The sequence below is a fragment of the Colossoma macropomum genome, unplaced genomic scaffold, assembly GCF_904425465.1.
Source record: "Colossoma macropomum unplaced genomic scaffold, Colossoma_macropomum, whole genome shotgun sequence".
In the NCBI taxonomy this organism is placed as follows: domain Eukaryota; kingdom Metazoa; phylum Chordata; class Actinopteri; order Characiformes; family Serrasalmidae; genus Colossoma; species Colossoma macropomum.
The window spans coordinates 13,943,963-13,965,993 of NW_023494800.1; the positions used below are offsets into that span (position 1 = coordinate 13,943,963).

General features: G+C 37.7%; 1 protein-coding gene across 2 annotated transcripts in view; it reads left to right on the plus strand.

Annotated features, from left to right (window-relative positions):
* The window catches only part of efna5a (ephrin-A5a), a 56,758-nt gene extending 45,153 nt beyond the window's left edge, over positions 1-11,605 (plus strand). For both annotated transcript variants that reach the window (XM_036588679.1, XM_036588680.1), the window contains exons 3-5: positions 8,344-8,409; positions 8,572-8,652; positions 9,711-11,605. In XM_036588679.1, coding sequence (XP_036444572.1) covers positions 8,344-8,409; positions 8,572-8,652; positions 9,711-9,835 — 272 coding nt within the window. In that variant the 3' untranslated portion in view covers positions 9,836-11,605. The remainder of the gene's footprint in view (positions 1-8,343; positions 8,410-8,571; positions 8,653-9,710) is intronic.
* Positions 11,606-22,031: the final 10,426 nt, after the last annotated feature.

Here is a 22,031-nt window from a genome sequence, read left to right on the forward strand (position 1 = left end):
TATACAATAACTTATAACTTATACAAAAAATTTTATAGTTAAATAATATAAACTAGACACCTAGAGGTATTTTTGGGCGTTTTTTTAATTATTTCAATGTATCAGGTAATTTGAGAACAACTAGCTAAATAAATGAGAGCAAATGAGAACAAATAGCTATAAAGTAGTATAAATAATATACAGTAATTATGCAATAGCTATACAGCAACTAGGTAGTTCTAAGGGAACACCAATGATAATTTTATTATGGCCAGTTTCAAGTTTTTTTAAACCAAACTGCCCGATGGCCAATATTTTTGGTCAATGAACATATGAACCATACTAGGTCATTTCCAATATTTTCCATTAGTCCTAATGTAAATAACATTGTTTGCTATTTAATCTGCATTTTAAATTCCTAAATGAAAAATCAGTTGCGTATTAAAATAAAATAAAACAAATAAAGTTATAAACTGAAAGCAAGAGGCATCTGGGTATTTGGCACTATGCATAATTATTTGGCCACTTGGCAGTCATGAAAAATTGTGCTGTGACATTTTGGTATAGGTGTAGCAGCATCTACAGCATTTTACGGCAAATACTCAGTTATTCTGATCGCATATTTGGAGCAAAAATCTGCCGATGCCAATCTTGGCAGATTCTGATTTTGGCAGACTCTGATCGTGCATACCTAGTAATTTATCAGTTTATGGGCCTTTAGATTTTATCACCATACAAGACCCCTTGGATGTTAAAATTTTATTGTGATTTACTGGATATTAATAGTAATTCATTCTTAGTCGTTTTATATATCTAGATATTGTATATCTACGGCTGAGTGATGAATCTGTATTCATCATTTTTTATTTTTTTATTTTTTTTGCTTTTATAGATTCCTCCTAATTATTTAAGACCTGTGAAGTTGCACAGGACAAATTAGACTCATTCTATACATTTATCTGCAACCTAAATGGTTTTATATTACTGAAAACACTGATTCCAAACTTTTGAACCATAATGTAGTAATGCAGTCATAGCATCTTAAACAGATGTTGTGCTAGTGTCCTTCTGGAGCATTGGTAGAATGTGAGCATAAGCATTTGATGCCAAGCAAGGAAGAGAAAAGCCATGGCCAAAGCCAAGTATGAGTTTGTCTTTCAGGAGTTCTGGCAAAATAGACTAAAACAAAAATACGAACCTTCATGGAAAACCGTCCTGATTCTCGTGGTCTTCCTGTAAGGCGTCTTTGTTACAAACTCCCAGTCTCAGCTTTCGCTTGCTCGTGAGAGGGCTCTTTAAAACAAGCATCTAAAGCCATGTTTTTACAACTGGAGTCAGATCCCTGTAGAGTGGGAGCAGGGAAGACAAAATAAGGCACAGGAGTGGTCCGACTGCTTGGACAGCTCGGGTCTGAGATAGCTCCATTTATGCAGGCGCAGGCAGGAGAGTCTGATTTAGTAGCCTTTAACATGATGAACTGACAGAACGTACAGGAACATCAAAACAATGTGCCTGTTTATGTGGGATATGAAAGAGCAATAGGAGAGAAATGGAGAAAACAAGATGGTTAAAAGCATGAGAGCAGAGAGTGAGAGAGAGAAAGAGAGAGACTGAGACAAAGAGAGAGAGTGAGGAATGTACAGTAAACAATGATTAGAGGTAAGATCCTAGCAGGAGATTAGAATGTGGTTTTTTACATGGGTGTGCATGAAAGGCATTGCCACACTGTAAAGCGCAGTTCATTTCCCCGGAGCTTTGAGTCAGGACAGTAGGATGTGAAACATTTTAGATGAAATAGAGGAGCTGTCAACTAATCTGAAGGTTTTACAGGAAGAGTGAGTGAGAGAAAATGAAGCGATGCTGCTCACAGCTCTTTCCTGTGTGACTCAGTTTTATGACTCAACAGTTGCGGATTCACTTAAACAAAGAGCCGGTTTCTGTCCAACCTACCGATGCAACTAAAGGGAGAACGAAATAACAAACAATCTGTCAGCAATCAGGCGTTTTGGCTCCAATCATGATGTAGAGTGTTAAAGTAATCATACACCCACAGTGTGGGGAATTTAATCTCAAGAAGAAAGCAGCTGCATAGCTGTCAGTAAACTAGATCATATCAGCAACAACCACTTCAAAACTGTTTGGATAGCCATAAGTATGGATGTTAAATGAGACTGGCAAAGAGGAAATTTATGATAACAGTTTGTTGTACAGTGACTTTATTGAATTTAGGAGTGTAAATGCGCTGTGATTTCAGAAGGTTAGAATCGATCATAATTGATTATAATAATGCTCAACAAAATATGTGCTCATTTTTAAATAAGCACATAAAGTTCTTGGGCTGTTTTCAAACGCAAAAAAAGCTTGGTTTATTTTTTTATTTTCTATATTCGACCAATTCTCTCAACACATTTGAAATATTAATGTATTTTTATAATACATTATACATATGAATTAAGGGTGATCAAAATGGCCAAAATATAGCATCACAGTACGTTTTGTGATGAGACTTCATTGTGTATTAAGATATTTAGTTTTTCTGATGTATGTTGTAATGGACAAAATGCCCTAAGCAAAACAGCAATGCACCTTAAAATTGATGTACTTATATGCAAAATTTTGAACACCCCTGGTCAAATGACATTTTATTGATTTTCTAAGCGAAAATATCTTAACACAATTTTACAGGGAACTAATATGTGGCATTTTTGCAAATTGTAGTTTAGCATGTTGGAAAAAATAAACATAAAATATATAATGTACTATAATTTTTGCACAGTTCACATTTTATATTTGTGTTTATTTTATTATTTTTTACCACTATGTTAAATTCAGCAAATGAACAGTAATTATGCTTCAAATTGTGCAGACGTGTCATCTCTGTAGGTGTGAACGTATTTTCACTTACAAAATCAACAAAACATGTAATTTGACCAGGGACGCCTGAACTTTTACAAGGATTTTTAATTCAGTGTTTGCCAGAATAAACCATTTACAAAAGAACAGACAATTGGTAAAATTAAATGAATAAAACAAGATATGGCATAATGGCATAATAGGCTGACACCTAACCACCTACATGCTGCTATAAAGTTTATACAGTTACAAATAGACTGGTTGTTGCTGTTGTTTACAGACTCTCTTTAATTAGTCTACATGTGGCTTTTTTTATACATGCAGCTGCTCAGTGTCCTAGAAGCACTAACCTATATGTACTCAGAAAAGCATGTCGATATGTAATTTAAATGATCTTATTTCCCAACTGTACTATGAATCGAGTTGTGAGGTCAAGGCCCCTAATTTTATTTATTTCTTTTTTAAGCTAAAAAGCCTCGGCCAGTCTTTACTTGTAGCTGTGAATTATTGCTCTTGTTGGGTGGATAGCTATATGTCTGTGTTAGGTAGACAGAGTGCCTTTGTTAGAGGCTGCGATGGTTAATCAGTGTGAGTGAGAGGTCGCTCTGGGAGAGCCTGAGGGTGACACACGCGGCCTCTGGGCTGTCAGTCAGCGGGCCTGTCCTGCTCAGGAAGCGATCAGAGGGGATCAGAGGGCCGGCCCTGCGGGGTCAAATGTGAACATGCTCTGATGACTGCAGTTGAACTTTGAATCCTGAATGGCTTAAGGCAGCATGTTTTTCCAATATGGCCTTGGTGGAAGTCTGATCTTAATCTCCGAGGATAGAAATCCAATTTCAAGGGAGGTTTTTAGTCCATCTCCCCACCCCCCTGTGTGAGAGGGGCTGACGGCGGCGCGCCCCGTCTGATATGAGCTTGCTTCGAAAGTGCACGACTGGCATTTGCTGGCTGCTCTCTCCGTCTCGATAATACGATAGACCACGAGTGTTTCCACTGTACGTTTAGATCAGATTTAACCCTTCGATAAGCACTGTTCTTCGCAGAATGCGGGTCTTTTGCATTTGGCTTGAAAGAAGTCTTTTAATGAGCGACTTGACCTCATTTTCCTTTATGTTGCTAAGTGCTCTCAGACTCTTAAGAACGTGGCAGAACAGATCAGAAGCCAGCAGGGTGCCTTATCTCTCAGACAGGGCATCAATCCATCTTCCTCCTGTTTATCAGACTTCTCAGTTTCATCACATCTGATCTCTCCACCCATAGCTGGGATAGTGGTGTCTGGGAGGTTTTACTAACCCCGGTCGTCTGCAGTGTGGATCTAATGTCTGCCATGTGAAGCTGCAGACATGGAGAAGCTGTTCAGGTTGTTGGCAGTGCAGGGTGCAGAGTGGCCTTGAATAGTCTAAGCTGGTGTTTTCTAGTCTCAACCCTTTAATCGCAAGCCAAAAAAGCATCTGTTTCTGCCTTTTAATCTACTCTTCTCCTTGAATAACTTGGTTTCTCAATGATGGTGTTATATTTACCTTGATATGTAAAGAACGTGATGTAACAGAGACAGAAATTTGTAGTTTTATTTTTGTTTGTGTCACAAACTACCATTTAGAACTGGCACACACATGAATAGGAATGTACTTTACCTTGAGTTGCCTTCTATTGTTCCGCAGATGAATAATAATAATAATCATCAATAATAATAATAATAATAATAATAATAAGCCATTTGTGCTCTGACTTCCATTTTGAATGTGTGTGCACTCTTGCTAAGAAAAAAAAATTGCAGTGCATTCAACAATAAAAGCAGTATTGTGCTTCTTTTATATAGATAGATAGACTCAGAGGGAAATTACAGGGGTAGAGCTGCAGCAAAAGGGACTGTGCGCATACATAGTTTAGAAAAAGAAAACTATAAAAATGTCCAAGACCTAAACTTAAAGCTCAAATGCAAGCAAATATTTGTATATAACTGGAAGCAGTCCTTAGTAAGATTTGAACATGTTTAACATGTACTGCGCAAAAGACAACAGCCATTTTGTACAACTTATTCATTTTCAGAAGATATTTCTGAGGAGTTAAATAAAAGATAGTCCAATTGTGCAAGGAAGGTGAACATGAGACAGGAAAGAAGCAGAAAATGCACCCAACTTCAAAGACTGAACTTTGGATTCGTGGAAAACTAAAAGCAAATCTCCCAATAAGAATGAAAGAATGGGGAAAGAAGTTTGTCTGTTTAATTTTCTGTTTCTGCCTGTTTAATTTTCTATATTTGTTTTCTGCTTTTTCCTAAAACCACAAAGTGACTAATTTATGCTTTTGAGTGGAAATGAATTAAATCAAGGATGATCTCTGACTTTTGCATAGTGCGCTTTATACACATGTGCATGTGAATATTTACTTAGAGATAGAAAACACAGTAGCACACATGCTGGTACGTTTTACTATGCCCATGCTCAGATATGCTTAGTTTTAGTGAGAGGACTTAGTTAAAGGTATAGATGCAATGATGTGGGAGTTGTGGGCCAATACCAGTATTCATTATTTTTCATGTATATATCTGCAATGCTAATGCCGATATATGAACATTTAAGTTTCTACAAAATAGAAATTAGGACTATATGTACTTGAATTAGCATTTCAAATAAGTATTACATCAGTTTCTATGGGTTCACAAAGGCAACGAAATGAATAACACATATTTTAGAACAGTATCGTTCGGCATCACCTAAACGTTCTGCTCCTCTGCAGTACAATAAAAACTGCATCACATGTTGGTTTAACGTACTGGTCGAACCTAAACATCTGTCTGATGCTGATTTTTTTTTTTGAGCAAATATCTGCCCGTACTGATAAGATTCTGATATCATCATGCATCCATAAGTTAAAGGGAACAAAGCCATAGTCTCTGACTGTATCGCTGCCAAGACATTAGATAAGACAGAGTTAATGTCTGCTGCTGCAGCAGGCTGGGGTAAGTTATGTGATACAGTACAGGCTGACAAAGGCACAATGTCTGTGATTGACAGGTTGGAGTTTTTATGGGCCACCAGTGTAATTATCTTAATGCAGTGTGCAGTGTTTGTAGCTATTTTTTTTCACTATTGTAAATTCTATTGTAAAAGAGTAACTCAGAGGTATCAAACGTATTTCTGCTATAATAAAAAAAGGGGAATAAAAAAAGGAACTAAATCGGGATAAATACCCACACTGCAGTGTGAACATGAAGATGCACACAAAATGCACGTCCTACTGTAAGACAGCAAAACTTGCTGGACCAAACACCCCCCACCCTCTCAGCCACACTGCAGCTTTCTCAAGTGATGTTTCCAATCAGTGCTAGGCTTCTTGTCCAAACTGGGCCAGACTCAAGAAATGAGACAAAAGCAATTTCACTCAAATCAAAGTAAATATGCTTGTGGGGACATGATTAAGGGTTCAGAAACCCCCAGTGTGTCACTGTAGACAGCGTATAAGCACTTTGATTTAACCCATCCTTTTCCCGCAGTTGAGGGTGGGGGGATGAAAGGGGAGAGAGCGGGCAGATTAAGAGCAGCTGGAGACCCCACGCATCAGGGAAGCATGAGGGTCAGGGCTAACGGCAGTGCATTCTGGGAATATACACAGACACTTTTAGATGCATTTATCCCTCAAAACTCCCAGTACAATTCTTCTGTCTTAATGATTCGTCAAACTCTAAATGCAGTAGTTTAACATAAAATTCCCTGACCCCAAATGAAGTGAGATGTGTTTAGGTGTCCAAAGTTTGCTTCTTTAGTTTTGCACTGAATCTAAGAGGCTAATGTAGCTAAGAAGTAATGGAAGTTTATACCAAACAAATTAGCATGGTACAAACTTCATGCCTAGCAAATTTCAGTCTGTGTTGATTTAAGTGATCTCAAACTTGCTCATGTGGTTTCTGACACTGTATGCTGTACTGTTGTCTATAAAAATGGACGAAAGTACTGACAAAGCTCAGGTTTAGCTGCTACTGCTGCTAGTTTTTAGCTATGCATCCGAATCCACATAAACATATCAATTTGAGATTACAACTCAGCGTAGTTTGAGGGAGGTGTGTTATTATGGCAGGCAGTTTGCATGATGCTAAACATTGGCTATAAACTTCCATTACTTGTTAGCTTCATTAGCCTTGTAGCTTTAGCCATGCTGCTCGCCTTCATACATGTTTTGGATGATCGCCTATATTTGTGGTGAGGAGTGCACTGTGGAAGTTTGACTCTTTAACTCTTGAGGGTTAGTAATAAAAGAAACTTTTTACTCCAATGACTGGATACAGTCCATAAAAAACAGTGTCAGAGCTGTTTGAACAGAGGTCATTTGTACCATCAGCAAAGGTCTTTTGGCAACAGGTGTGGCTTTCATCGTCTGTCATTTGCAGCTGTTGATGTTTTTTAGCAGCCAATAAGACTTTAAGTAGCAGGTGTTGATGTACGTAGTGGCTAGTCAAGCTTTAGAGGCAGGTGGAACGATTATGTTCAGCCAAAAGACGTCAAAATGTCAAAGCTGGTCTGCATTTTCCATACTTAGATATTTGAAAGCGCCTTGCTTTGGTTAATCATTACCAAGACTAGATATATGACCCGATACTTTTCTACCGATTGTAAACATTTATCATATATAATAAAAGTAGCCCTGATTATCGAGAAAATTTATTTTTAGCAATCAACAACATTGTATTGCATGAATTAGCAGCTCTGTGGTGTGGCTTTGAATGGAGGGCTTTATTTGAAGCATTTTCCACTGCTCATTACTTAGTCACCTTTACTTCTCGAGTGATCTGTGAGAGAAATACCAAAGCTCTCCTCCCCCTCGCTCCTCGACCCTCATTTGCATTGGCTCCTGACAGCAGGAGATTGCATTACCTACTGCACAAAGAGAGGGCGGCCGCGAGAGGAGCCTGTCTCCCTGTTCCTCTTTAAGCGCTAATAGGCTTTCCTTTATGGAGAGGACAAATTGAGAAACATGGCCCATGGCTAAGATGACAGGGGAAACAGCATATCCAATGTAGCGCTGCCCGCATATATCTGTAGGAAATGAAATGAATGCTGATTGTGTTTCCCTCCGAGGCTGCTGTGCTTGTGCAGGCATTTATATGAGGCACGGAACATGTAGAGAGCACCTAGACTTCAGTGGCTCTGCTGGGACAGGTAATGGCTGCGGAGATGTTAAATGCTCAGGTATCAAACTGCATTTTCCCACTCCAAATGGTTTGTTTTCTATCAGGCTTTTTGTTTCCGCCACTATTTTTCCTCCCCATTTGCTACACTTCACAGCAGATTACCATTTCCCACACTAGAAAACAACCATACTTTTACCGGCATAGAGTTTAATCTGCAAAAGGCAGATTGCATTGTCCTCCTGCCATTGGATTTTCGTGGGAGAAACTTTTTGCAGTCCCTTTACAGGCTTTTTTACTAGAAAACAAGTATGCTTGATGTCTTTGGGTACATGTGGCATGGATTTATTGGGTGTGGTACTAAACAGTCTTAATTGTTTTTACAGCCTCTACAGTCGGTGAAAACGGGAGAAGGACCTGCTTAAGGCTGAAAGTTTTTGTCAGACCAGCAAGTAAGTTTTGTGAGACCTTATGTGAATTGTTTTGGCATTGCTTTGTCTATGTGCTGTATTTACATAGTTTAACAAGGTTTGAAATTGGCAGTAAGATCCAGATATAGAGATGAGATCATGATGCCTGTCCTGACAGCACCCTGCTTTATGTTCTCTTTACAGACAACTGCGTGAAGACCGTCAGCGTTCATGACCGAGTATTCGATGTCAATGACAGAGTGGATAACTCGATAGAGCCAAGAGGTTTGTATGTTCCAGGGAGTTTCCATATTCAGTCTACACTTTTAAAAAATAGAGGTGCAAAAAGAGGTCTTTGGAGTGATGCCATATGAGAACCACTTTTGGTTTCCCAAGGAACCTTTCAATGGGTGACATATGCAAATGTGAAGAATCGTTCTATAGCTCTGAGATCTTCCATATAATATAAATGTTCTATACCAAGAAAAGTTTTTTCATAGAACATTTACAGTACTGAGCAAAAGTCATCAACACTCTTGTTTATTTGATACGCATTTAAAATGACGCATTTAGATCTTTCTGCTTAGATTTGTGCTAAGATAATCTACTTTCACTAGGAGGAGAAAGTCAAAAGAAAGTTCACAGTTTCCAAAAAAAAATTCAAAAAGTATCAAAATATGTTTATGTTTCTGTCCCTCCTTCTGCTGTGAGAAGACAGTGCTGAAAGGATGTATAGCTGCCAGGAAGCCATTACTGAGAAAAAGAAATGGACAAAAAAAATAGAAAATTTGTACTAAAAAAGTTCATATGTTGAGTAAGGTTTTATGGTTTGATGAGTCTAAATTTATAATTGGGATCACTTGGACTGCGAGAAGCAGAAAATACAGCTAATTTCTAAGACTAAGACTAAGACGTGTTGAAAAAGATCCTTGCAGATTCTTTGAAAAACTAAAAGCAAATATCCCAAAAAAAGAATAAAAGCTGTAATGAAGGCAAAGCGTGGACACACTAAATCCTGACAGATTTGATAATGTACTTAGTGTTGGAAATTGTCATGTGTTTTTTTTAATGTAATGTTCCTGCTTTTTACATAGAAATTAAATAAAGGAAAGGATGGTCTCTGACTTTTGCACAGTACTGTACATTGTGTGGAGTAAACTCATCCTTTCATTTACAAAATTGGTTCTTTAAAGAACCATCCATGTAAAAATATGAATCGCACCAAAGAGCCCTTTGGAATCTTTATTTTTTACGAGTGTAAGTAGCTGCTAACTAGTTGTTTTATTACATTTTCTTTTGCATATTCCCAATTCCTCACAAAAGCATTTCCTCCCGTCTTTCAGATGACACGAGCCATGAATCGGCCGAGCCGTCCCGAGGTGATGTCAGCTCTGCTGGGCGTGTACGCGTGGTTGGCGCTCTGCTAGCCTCAGCCCTGCTCCTCTTGGTGTCTCTCTTATCATTATAGCGGCCCATGTGGGTGCAGTAATATGTCCCAATCTTAACACGCTGGAGGACTCGCAAAAGAGCACTTTTAAGTAGACATCGGAGGTCCTCATTATCTTGGTGGAGATTCAGAACATGTTCCTCTAACAAGAAGATGCCAAAAGTGTTCTGACTCAGTCGGTGAGAGGGAGATTTTCTCATTGCCCAGTGGCATTACTGGGTGGATCTTGGTGGATTTCAATTAATATGTCCTCGTCCCTCTACCAGCCTTCTAATTGACACAAAAGAACCAGGCACACACCCTCGTATACATACACACACATCTTTTCTCCCTCGTGGCCCTACACTTCACCCGTCCAAGGGCTTATCTTGAGGAAGAGGGTTGAAAAGGGAAAAAGGAAATGACTTTTTGCAGAGACTGATTTCTATGGCACCAACTGACTATGTTTGACAATGTGAAACAGTTTTAGACAGAGCGATGGAGGACTCCTGCCAACTAGTGTGAGACCATTGTGTCAAAGAGATCTAGGCACTGGAAATGTATGCAACTTTGAGGACTGCAGACTCAGTTGTTTACAGGATCGAATGGGAGCCGGTGGTTCGAGAGCAAATCTTCTATAAAAAAAAAAAAATAAAAAAAAACCAGAATGGATTATTTTTGATGGGACAAGTCACTGAGGACACTTTCTCAGAGGAATGGTAGCTTTGCAAGAGTTTTCTTAGATAAAGAAATAAGCACTCATTTTGTACATTGTGTACAGTTATGGGAATAAGAAGTGGACGCTGTATTCTTGAAGTGAATTGCTCAACTCAAGTGTAGTAGCTATATTGGTATTTTTATTATAGAGTTTGGAGCCTCACTGATCAATTGTTTAAGTGAATATACTAATTTGTTTGGCAAAGCATTTTTTTCCCTCCCTATTTATTGCTCAGTCCTTGTGCTCCTCACACTGCCTCACACTTTAGCCAATAGCCAGGATTCAGGAGGAGGTGAACAAGAATGCCTAGCCTCAGCACTAATTCAGCATAATCATAATCCATGCATTTAATCTGGGATAGATTAAGACATCTCTACAGATTGACGTCTCATTGTGGGTTACTATTTTATTCGATTTTTAACCTGATATCAGGGAAAGAGCAAACAGTGAATGTTGCCATGCCATATTGTCTGTCTGTGGTCATTTCAAAACAAAGTAAATGAATCTGTCTGATTGTTTAAATGGGGTTGATGCTTAGGCAAGCAACACATTTATTGGTTTATTGAAATTCTGTTCTCTCATCCAAGAATATCATTTTAATTTGTGCTAATGAAATCACACATATTGCCAATTGAACAATAAATTTTAAAATGCAGTGCATATCGAAAGTTTTCAGGGAAATTTTTAATGCAGAGTGAACATGTAAATGATCTCATTCAGGTTTTGTTCTAGAAGTTCTCCCATTTCTGCGATTTCATTGGCTTTTTGAAAGCTGGTGCTGAGCAGGCCAAACATCGTCTGATCGTTGCTCAAACAGTGGCGGAACGCTGACAGAGAGTTGCACCCATCCGTGGTGGCAGCTGACGCCCTAACGTGATTTAATAGGCTCTTTGATGTTGTCCAGAGTGTCAGGCATGCGGGCCACATACTGCGGCCTCATGTGGGTCATTTCTGGAATTAAAAATCGACTGGCGCGTGAGAGTGGCTCGGTGTCCGGTTCAGCTGCAGGCTAGCGTTACTCTCATGAACTTGGGCGAGAGGAGGGGAAAGACGAGAGCTCCTGCTACGATCAATAGTAATGGGCTTCACACGTGGAAAAAAAACAGGATAAATATTTGCCTCAGCTGCTGGTACAGATTTCCTGCACTGGCACTGTTTACGATAGACTAGACATAACAGGTCTCTTGCAGATCTCTGTCTTTCCTCTGGAGTAGATTGGGCTACACTGTAGATTGAGATTGATTGGTTCGGGATTAATGCGGCGTGCTGCTATAGCGTAAAACTACTACCATTACTTTTCAAAAAGTTAACACAGGAGCATATGGATCCTAATTTTATGGATACTGTGTATCCGTAGGTTGTCTATGTGATATTCAGTGTTAGAGCAGTTACATTTTGTACCTATGCTTCGGGAAAAAAGACAAAAAAAGTAAGACGCTTAACAAGAAAGATGTTTAATATCAATGTTCATTGTCCATTTCTTTTGTACTTGACACTAATATCCCTGTTATTATGCTAATTTCACTTGTGCATGGTCCATTCATTCTAAATAGTTTGTTCTGACATTTAACCATCTGCCTTATCTAGCACAGGCACCCAAACTAGGAGCTGCTATTGTTTGTGGAAGGTGTGTACCTATACCAGAGTCACTTCTCTGCAAAAATAGCCAAGCTAAGGGTCTGGAAGAAGCATTCCAGCCCTAGATGAGAAGAATTTCCACCTATTATGTTTGGGAAAACATCTGAAATGACCTTGCATCCAGAGACAAACCCTGGTGCTCATTTATAATAGGAACCTTTCTTGTAATATGGCCTGATTCAGGAAACACTGTTTGTGTAAACCATTTTTTTTCAGTGTTGACTGTGCCTCGAAGCATTGTCATTTCATTTCTGTATGCTGTGTTGCAAGGTGGCACCTGAAATCTCTTCTGTCATATGCCACTGGAAATGCTTGTTGAGGAAAGGAATGACCGTGATGTGCTATGCTTGTCTTTTTCTTGAGTCTAGCATGATTCATTGTGCCTCTGTATTTTTTCAAGATCATTTTTCTCTCTCCTGGACCATTTCTCCTCTGCACCGTGTCATTACATTATCTAGTTCTTCAAGCAACTGTTTTAGTCACTAGACATGGACCATCATTCGCCTCTGCAGTTAAACTTTGCTTGGCCATGGGCTCCTGTGTTGGTCACTTTCTTTTGAGTGGTGCTCCAGCCTCCCTGATGGTGCCGCATTATGTTAGACACACATTTTATATCTTCAAATGCCATTGTTTGTAAATACACCTGTCAGAGCAGCTACAACTAATTACAAGAAAAAAAGGTGAAATAAATCTTTGTCATTGTTGTAAGCGCTGTCTCTGTTGGATTCTTTTCCTTGTTTAAGCCACACGTTCTCACAAGTGTCAGTGCCAAAGTAAGTTGGGACAAAAAACTTTCTGGCTGCAGTCTTTTCCAAGGTCACTAGAACACTTGAGAAGAAAGCACATGAAGGAAAGCACTGTGAGTGGACACGGGGCGTTAATCCCTAGCGCATAAAACAGCGCTATAGTGTGAACAGTTTGATGATGGCTCAGGTCACAGATATTTCAAATTCAAATTCAGAACAGATGCCATTCCTCATATCCAGATTATACTCACTGAAGTGCTTTAGTCCAGAGTTTTGCCTCTATAGCCTTAACGGCTAACGATATCCTTCACAGGTCAGCAACTGTCTGAAATCTATGGAAACCCATTTCCACCAGGCAGAGGAGGTAAAAAAAAAATGTGTCTATGTCTTTTTTTCTCTCTCCCTCTCTCTGTTTCTGGCAGCAGTATGTCAAAAGTGTCAAAATAATTATTTTCTTGTAATAATGGGTTGTTTTCTTAAAATTTTGGCTTATTATGTTGAAATAATGACTGATTTTCTTCAAAATAATCATTTATCTTCTCAAAATACTGACTTAGTATCTTTAAATATAAGCTTATAACAAATTACACTGTTTGAAATTTAATAACTCATAATTTCAACATGTCAAAAATATTTCATTATTTTGACATAGTATGTCATTTTTGAAAAAATAAGTATTTGGACAAAATGCAACATTTTTGATAAAATAAGTCTTTACTTTGAGAAATGAACTTAACATTTTAAGAAATAACTCATTATGTCAACATAGTAAGTCAAAATTTTAAGCATTTTGAGATACTAAGTCAAAATTTTGACATACTGCCAGCAGAAACACAGAGAAAAAAACTTTCAATGAAGAGGCTCCCACAAAAGCTTTAGTGCTACCAATATTGGGTGAATTACACTATTCAAAATAAATAGGCCAGGAGAGTTTTTTGATATAGAATAACCACTTTTGGTTGCTTCAAGAAATTTCATGATTCTGCCACGGTTCTGTAAAGGAATACTTAATTGTTTTTTAACCTAAATTTGATGATCAATCAAATGATCATTTACCTTAGACAAGAATTTACACACTTTTCCTCATACTTAGTAACAGAACAGAACATCCAAAGAGTCACTCTGCCCACTGTCTTCTATCACGTTTTTTTCTGTTTTAAGTAAATGGGTGTTCTGTTCTTCAAAAGTGATTCTTCTATGTCATTGCTCCAAAGATTTTATGTTCAAAAACTTATGCTGTCAAAATCCTTGTATTGTTTATAACCCCGTTGTGAAATTCACTTCCAGCATCTAGAGCAGGCAGAGTGAGCTGTGTTTCGGTGCCATTACTGCAGTGTTATGATGAAAGGTGTTGTGAGTGAAGACTTACACACATTTGAGTAGCATCAGTTGCCTTGGGAACGGTCTGCTCTGTGACAGGTCTGACTGATGTAGGCTCGCAGTTTTCCCTAGATCAGTCCGAAAGGTTATTAATCAGGCTATTATGTCATAACGTGTGCTCAAATTCATATCCGAAGATTAATGGATTAAGTGAGCAAGACAGGAAGCACTGGCACATCACTGCATTATTTCAATGCTGTATGCTATACTCAGTGGTCAAGGATAATGTCAGTGAAAAACAAAGAGTTGAAGAGCTTAGACTCAGGCCTGTATTCATGGAGAATCTTAAGATCTGAGAATTGATAAGACCACAACCTTATCTCAGAGCTGTCATAAAACATTTCAGGCATCAGGCAACATATTCATAACTGTTTTGTGTAATGACTGTCTGTGAGGAAGCTTATGAGCCATTAAACTCTTCAGACGTCAGATGCTGTGAACAATTATGACTTTTTAAATTTCTCAACAACAGAGCATTTCATATCAAAGTTCTCTGAATGACTGTTTACATCTTAATTATTTAATTATATAGAAATGGTGAAAAATAGAATTTGGAATATTATGTAAGTTGTAATGTTGAATGGAGCAGAGAAGCATCCATAATTACACAGCTAGTGGAGGCAATTTGGTTTTAATTGTATATACTTAAGCAATAAGCCATTGAAGACCATGTATTACTGTGATTTTATTACGGGAAAGCGTGTTCTTAGGTACAACACTAAGCGGAGTCCCGACAACCCCTTTCCCTGTGATAAAATCACTGTAATGCACTCCCTTATGTGGCTTATTGCCTATAAAATGACAGACAACATAAAACATGATAAAATACACAATGTACAGTAAATAATGTAGCATTAACAAAAATCAACATAAAGTATTCTGCCAAGAAATATAGTTTCTTTAGGGTATGGTACTGTTGCCAAGCAACCATGGACTGCTGAATGAGAAGAATACTTGGTTACTCATAGATTGAGACTTGTAGATTGCGGTCATTTCATGATCTTTTTACCCATTTGTCATATAATAATGAACATATAACACAGCACTATTAATGCAAAAAAACTTCACTTCAGAAGTACTTTTTGGTCACTTCCAGTCATACTTAGCACCTAGCTAACGGTGCCCCTCTTCCCACGCTGGGACTGGATCTCAGATGGCTCCCTGCGCCCTACATAGTGCACTATGTGGGAATTTAAATACTGTCTTCCCAACAGTGCAGAATACAGCAGGGGGAGTATGGAGCTGAAACATGGACGGACATATAAATGACATTTGTTAGTGTTTTATATTACCGTTTTATAGTGAATCATACTGTAAGTACTTTCATTCAAGCCCATGATATTAATGATGTAGCAGTTTGGCATGTTTGCTATCTTTCGCTGACCAGCCTGGTTCTGGTTAAGAAAACAAGTTGTCAACCCCTCAGTTTAAACAGAAACAGGTTCTTACTTCATCAGTACACTCAGTGCTCCACACAAGCAGATTTAGAGTTAACGATTAATTAATTAGCAGCATTAGGATTTTCGTGATGTGGAGCAGTAACACAGAGTTCAGTTGTTGTGAAGTTTGAACTTCATACCCAGCTATGCCTTTGAAGTATTTTACAATGGCTTTGCACGCGGCTCTGATTTTAGGCCTGGAACTATCCGTTTTATAAAATATATATTTTTGACATACAAATTGGTCACAGTTCATTGTTGTCCTCTGAACATAGGTGTTAAATTACATGAGGTAACTTTGCTTGAGAAAGATGATCAGTCAAACTAAGTAAACATATGCGGTAGAACACAATCCCCTCTAGCAGGTTTTCTTGTTTACTTCATTATGCCATCTGAGCACATTTTATCCAATTTTTGCGCTGGAATAAGGGCTGTGGCACTAAGCGTCTTATACATCAAACAGATGCTTGTGAAATTAACTGACTACTTTTTAATTAGTGAATATATAATTAACTAGCAAACATAATTAACCATTTGTCAAATTTACAGTCCTGAAAAAGAGCTATTAAGTACTGTAAAAGCATCCATGTATTCATGCCCACCTGCAACCAAACTTAATATAGTAAATGAACAGTGGTTTTCATGTATGAGATCAGCATGGCCTAACTCAGTGGTCACTAACTGTCCTCCTAGTGATCTACTTTCCTACAGAGTTCAGTTCTAACATTCATCTAACATGCTCACCTTTCTTAATTAACACTAACACATCTGATCCAGCCAACCAGGTGTGGCAGATTGTGGTTAGAACTAGACTCTGCAGGAAGGTGGATGTCCAGGGCCAGAGTTGGTCAGGTTCAGTTCACACTGAATTTCACTATATTAATAGATTTTTTTAAGGCGAGTCACTGTAGGCGCAAATGACAGGGCTGTCAATAATTTTTCAAATTTCAGAAAAATTGCATCTACACATGCCTCCTCTTAAACTGTAATTATATAAGTATTTTTCTCAAGGCAGTTTTTCTCATCATTCAGAGCCAAAAATCCCAGCTTCTACAATACCTGCATTCATGAAATGTTACATGTTTATTCCTAACCCTATTCTGAAGATATTCCAGAAGTAGTTTCTCATTATTTTACTCAGAGATATATTTATGCTAAATTTTGTACTATAAAATCACATTATATAATCACAGTGCATATAGTTTTTTTGATTGAATCAATAAAACAGTGAGATTTCAACAGTCTGTTCTGTAAAATCCTTTCTCTGGAGCATGTCTTCATAATTAATGTTTTAATTCTAAGATCATCCAAAGTTAGATTCTTTTTTGACAGGCAAATATATGCATGTTTTAGTAGATAATGTATCATTTGCATAGCTAAGTATATTTTTTGCCAAACATCTAAAAAACATTGTAAGAACATCAATAATTAACTGGGAAAGATTCATTGTGATTCCTATTGTTTATTAAGAAAAAATCCTTATTCACCTAAAGTGACTTGCTTCAACTTCAGAAGGAGTACATTTCTTAATTTCTTCTCAAATGTTTGATGTATATCAGTAATTATCTCAATGTATTTGCTATAAAAAAATATATATATATATGCGTTTGGTGAGACATAATTATGGATAGATAAAGCCACATTTTTTGTTCTTGAAACTTTTTTGTTTGTGTTGACAGGCTTAATCCTCACTGCCTTTATAGAATTTGCACTAAAAAACTATAAAAACTTCTCAAACTTATTGGTGCTCATATCCTTAGTTTTTGCCACATTTTTATAGCCTAATTATTATGAAGAAACACATTTGATCACTAAAAATTCCCTGAAATTAATGAAGGAAGAAATTAGTAGCAGTCTATATAAGTGATAGTGTCTTTTGAATGACTTAACCTCTGGTCCTTTTATCTGGCAAAGTTTAAGCATTGAAAAATGATTATATCACACATTTATTGCTAAAAGCCAGCAAAATGCCTCAAAAGGCCAACGTCAGACCTTGTTTCAGAAATGGAATACTATTCAGCTTTATACAGCCCATCTGCAACTCTATTCAGTGTTCTAAAAATACTTCGGCACTACAGCAGAGAGTATTCATTTCTCCTTTCATACAGGGAAAGCCTGAGGCTGGGTGATATTTCTAGGGCCAGAGAGCAAGCTGTGTATAAGGCCCCATGGCTGTAGTGCTCTTAAATGGGCAAACGCTCAAATCTGGCTTTGACCCACCTACACACACAAAACGAGTGGAAGAAGACAATTCTACAACAGAAAAAACACAGTTTCCAAAATAACTGTTTTGCATGTTACTTGTAGTAACCATACAGTCTTATGCAAAAGTTTGAAGTGGTCAAATTACATGTTTTGATCATTTTCAAAGTGAAAAGTTAACATATCCTCTACAGAGAACACACTCCTACACATTTTAATGCATGATTACTGTTTATTTGCTGAATGTGACATATTTATTAAAGAAATTAAACATAAAATTGGCCTGTGCAAAAGTTATGGCACATTTTTATACTTCATATATTTTTCCAATATGTTGTGCACTAAAATAAGCAGAAAAATGCTACATATACTGTAAGTTTGTTTCCTGTAGATGATTTTTGCTTAATTTTAACTTAGAAAATCAACAAAATATGTAATTTGACTAGGATATTCGAACTGAGTTCTAAAGTTTGAGGCTCGATCTTTGCTTAATGTCAGCTTTTAATATTCCTTCATTGGGTGATGCCATCGTTATTATCTATGAAAACATAAACAGTGCATTAACTGTAAAAACATGAATGCCTCGGATCTGGGACAGGAGAAGTGGCAGGGTTTGTGGGAGAGAGCTGCGGGCCTCTTCGACAGGTGTTCCAGTCAGACTGAACCTCATGAGAACACCTGGCTGATTACACACACATCCCACCGGGCCGGTTCACCGACGGGACAGCTCAATTACAGCGCTTAGCACAGACTACACTGTGCAATAACTGCAGATGAACGGGACAGTGCTATATTCAGGACAGGAAGGAGAGCGTCTGTGTGTTTTCAGGGCTGGGGGATGTAAAGTTCTTATTTTGTACTGAAAAGAGAAAAATATCCCTCGAGGAATCTTTCCGAATGTCTGCTTAGCAGATGCATATGCTGGTATCATAGTCTCAAATGATCATGACTGCATTAACCATCTTGCTCTCTATCAGCTGAAAATATGGTGGGAGATTTAATTAGTGCTGTAAAAGCTTTGCTGGAGCAGTTTAAATCTGTATCAGCCACTTAAGAGCAAGCACCTCTGGCTAAATCCATTGTGCTCCGCCGAGGCCTACATACTATTTCCATTGTACTGGCGCCACATGGACTCAAATCCAAGTCAAGGCCAGAGTCTGGAGTGAGAGAGACGGAATAGGCCAAGAACTATTTTTGCTGTTTTTAGACTATCCTCTGTGTCCACTGCACTTACGCTGCACAAGTAAGCTCAACTTTCCAGGTGACCCAAAAATGAATTGTAGATTGTTATAAACCACTTAAAATTAGGCCTGATAATGATTATTCTAATTAGAATTAACATTTTTTTTTTATGTTGATGACATCGTTGTTGTCCGAACTTTACAGAAGAAGGTAAAATGTTTTAAACTTTCAATGTAAGTTAATGTAACAAGAATTTGTCATTTGAGCCTTTCTATTGGTCCATGTTCAAATGATGGAGAAAAATAAAAATTAAAAATTGACCATGGACAGCGACAATATGAATTTGAGGGTTTTTGATAATGTGATTATGCCATTGTGTTCCTCAATTCTGTTTATTTCTGTTTGAACTTTGAACAGTACTACTCCAGTACACTAGAGGGTGATGTGTATGCTTTTTGCTTGCTAGAAAAGGAAGTCTAACCATTCACTTACAACAGCACAAACCAGCAGGATAGCTAGAACAGTTATAGCTAGCGGTTTTTAGTGGTGAAATTATGGAGGGTTTAAATCAGAGATGTGCAGAGATGTGACAAATTTTGATATCAGAGTATCTGTAAGAGTTTATGGATAGATATTCAGTTAATCATACATACAAGGAATACGTTTGAAAAAAAAAAAATTGTTATTCCAAAAGAGCTGAGAGCTGGGAAATCAGTAGGTTTTCATGTTGGATGAGTAAAGGAGTCTGCCTCAGCGGAACTGATGAGCTGAACTTGAGCTAACAGTACTGTCATCTTCTACAAGAGGCCTTTCCTCCTCGGTGGACGTGGACCAACATGTAAGTTTGTGTGAGAAATATCTCTTCATTGTTTCTAGAGCTACCTAATATCAGCTAGAGTAACTTATCTAGCCTGGTTAGTGATAAAGCTGGGCTCCTTACTCACGTCGTTCACCTAACGAACTACAAACTTGTGTTTTGTAGCAAAGTGTAATACATACTTATGAATGCAAGCAAAGCAGCCATATTTTACAGTTCTGTTAAAACATAAAATCAGTCATTTCACTAAAACTGTACGTTTCCTCCATCTTCCTCTGATGAAACGTAATGAATTATTGATTTCAGTATTCAAATACTGGCACCTCAAGGGGTTAACTGTGGACTTGAAAAACCATGCACATTCCTAGTTAAAAAAGGCCATGAGTTTTAGGAGAATGCCTGGGAATAAAAGAAGATTGTGCCAAAAAAAGGCTACACATTCTCCACTTTGTGGAACATGTTTGGTTTTCTTAAATCTGATGTAACACAGAGCAACAGAATAACTTTTTTGGTTTGGTTTGGTTGTTTTGTTTGGATTCTTGAATCTTAAAATTAAGCACAAATACATAATTATTCATATTGAATATATTATGCTCTGATTTCTGGGCACGTCGCCAAGTCCACCTGAAACACTTTCTTGGGCTTTTACTTTTAAATTTTAATTGTTGTTATGTTCATTAGGAAGAGATTTCCTTGAGTTTCAGTCATCCATTTTCCATGTTTTTCAGTTTTCTGCTTGTGACTCAGCCTGAGTTTTTATGTGGCCTGGATGACAGACTTAAGCCATGAATAACCATGAAGTATCTAAAGCAGCTTTTTGTGGTAAGAACAACCGCATAAACAGAACATGTTTTGGACGGTTGAAAGAAATATAAATTCCACAAGTCACTGTTTGCTGCAAAATGCTAAAACATAGATGATTTTGCTGTTTTTCGCTGCCAAATTTCACCATAGCTGTGCATTTAGAATGTAAAGTAGTGAAGGTCAAGAGTCTCCAGACTTGTAATGTCAGTTTTCCTATAGTGTTTCTTGCTTTGTCAAATGTTAAAACAAATGATGTGCCAGTACTGCGTTTTGTAACTCGATATGCAGAGAGCTGAGTGTGTGTCCAGACCTAAGCTTGCAACTACTGCCAATTTCGAGGATGATTTAAAGTAGTTAGCAAGTCTGTGCTGCCAACTATAAGCATGAATGCGTAATCATGTGCAGATGGGAAAAGCTGATGAGTGTCGAGTTGCCAGTGCGGTTTATGGTTTGGTGTTGACCAGGCAGCCAGATGCAATGAGAAGGATGTGGTTTTTAGACATGAACTGTACACCTCATATCATTATGGGAAGAGCATGTTCTCTCTTTGACTGGGTTTGATTTACAACAACTGAAGGCTCCTTGTTGTAGATGTACCAAGACTGATTATATCCCTGATGAACGCTGTGGAAACAATATATATTATCGCTGTCATGTCAAAATCATATCACTCCATTTGTTAATTTTATTTCTTTTTACCATTTGAGCAGTTTTGCCTTTTACATTGTGTGAACATTATGTCATGCTTCATTATGAGTGGACCAACAGAAACAGTCCAGAATCACTTGGAATACAATCCTTTAACCTTAACTTGTAAAAGTCAAGAGGGTTTTTTCCTTTTCTCATACCAACTTTCCAGGTGACCCAAAAATAAACCACCTAAAATTAGGCCTGATAATGATTATTCTAATTAGAATTAACATTTTATATATATATATAGATAGATAGATAGATAGATAGATAGATAGATAGATAGATAGATGATATCGTTGTTGTCCGAAGAAAAACATGAATCAAAATACTAACAGAAGAGGGGAAAGTGTTTTGAACATTGTGTCATGCTTCATGATGAGTGGACCAACAGAAACGGTCCAAAATCACTTGGGATAAAATCCTTTAACTTCTGTTATGACAGCGATGATACAATAAAAGTGTAATAATAATAATATAAAAAAAGATACAGCAGTTGCCTTCACTAATACAAGATTGTTGAAAAGATTTTGCCTTTTCTTCCCACAGAGCTTTATTTAACGTTAGTCTCTGTGAAGGCCGTCATTATTTTGCCTGAGAAGTAGGCCTTATGTTCACTATT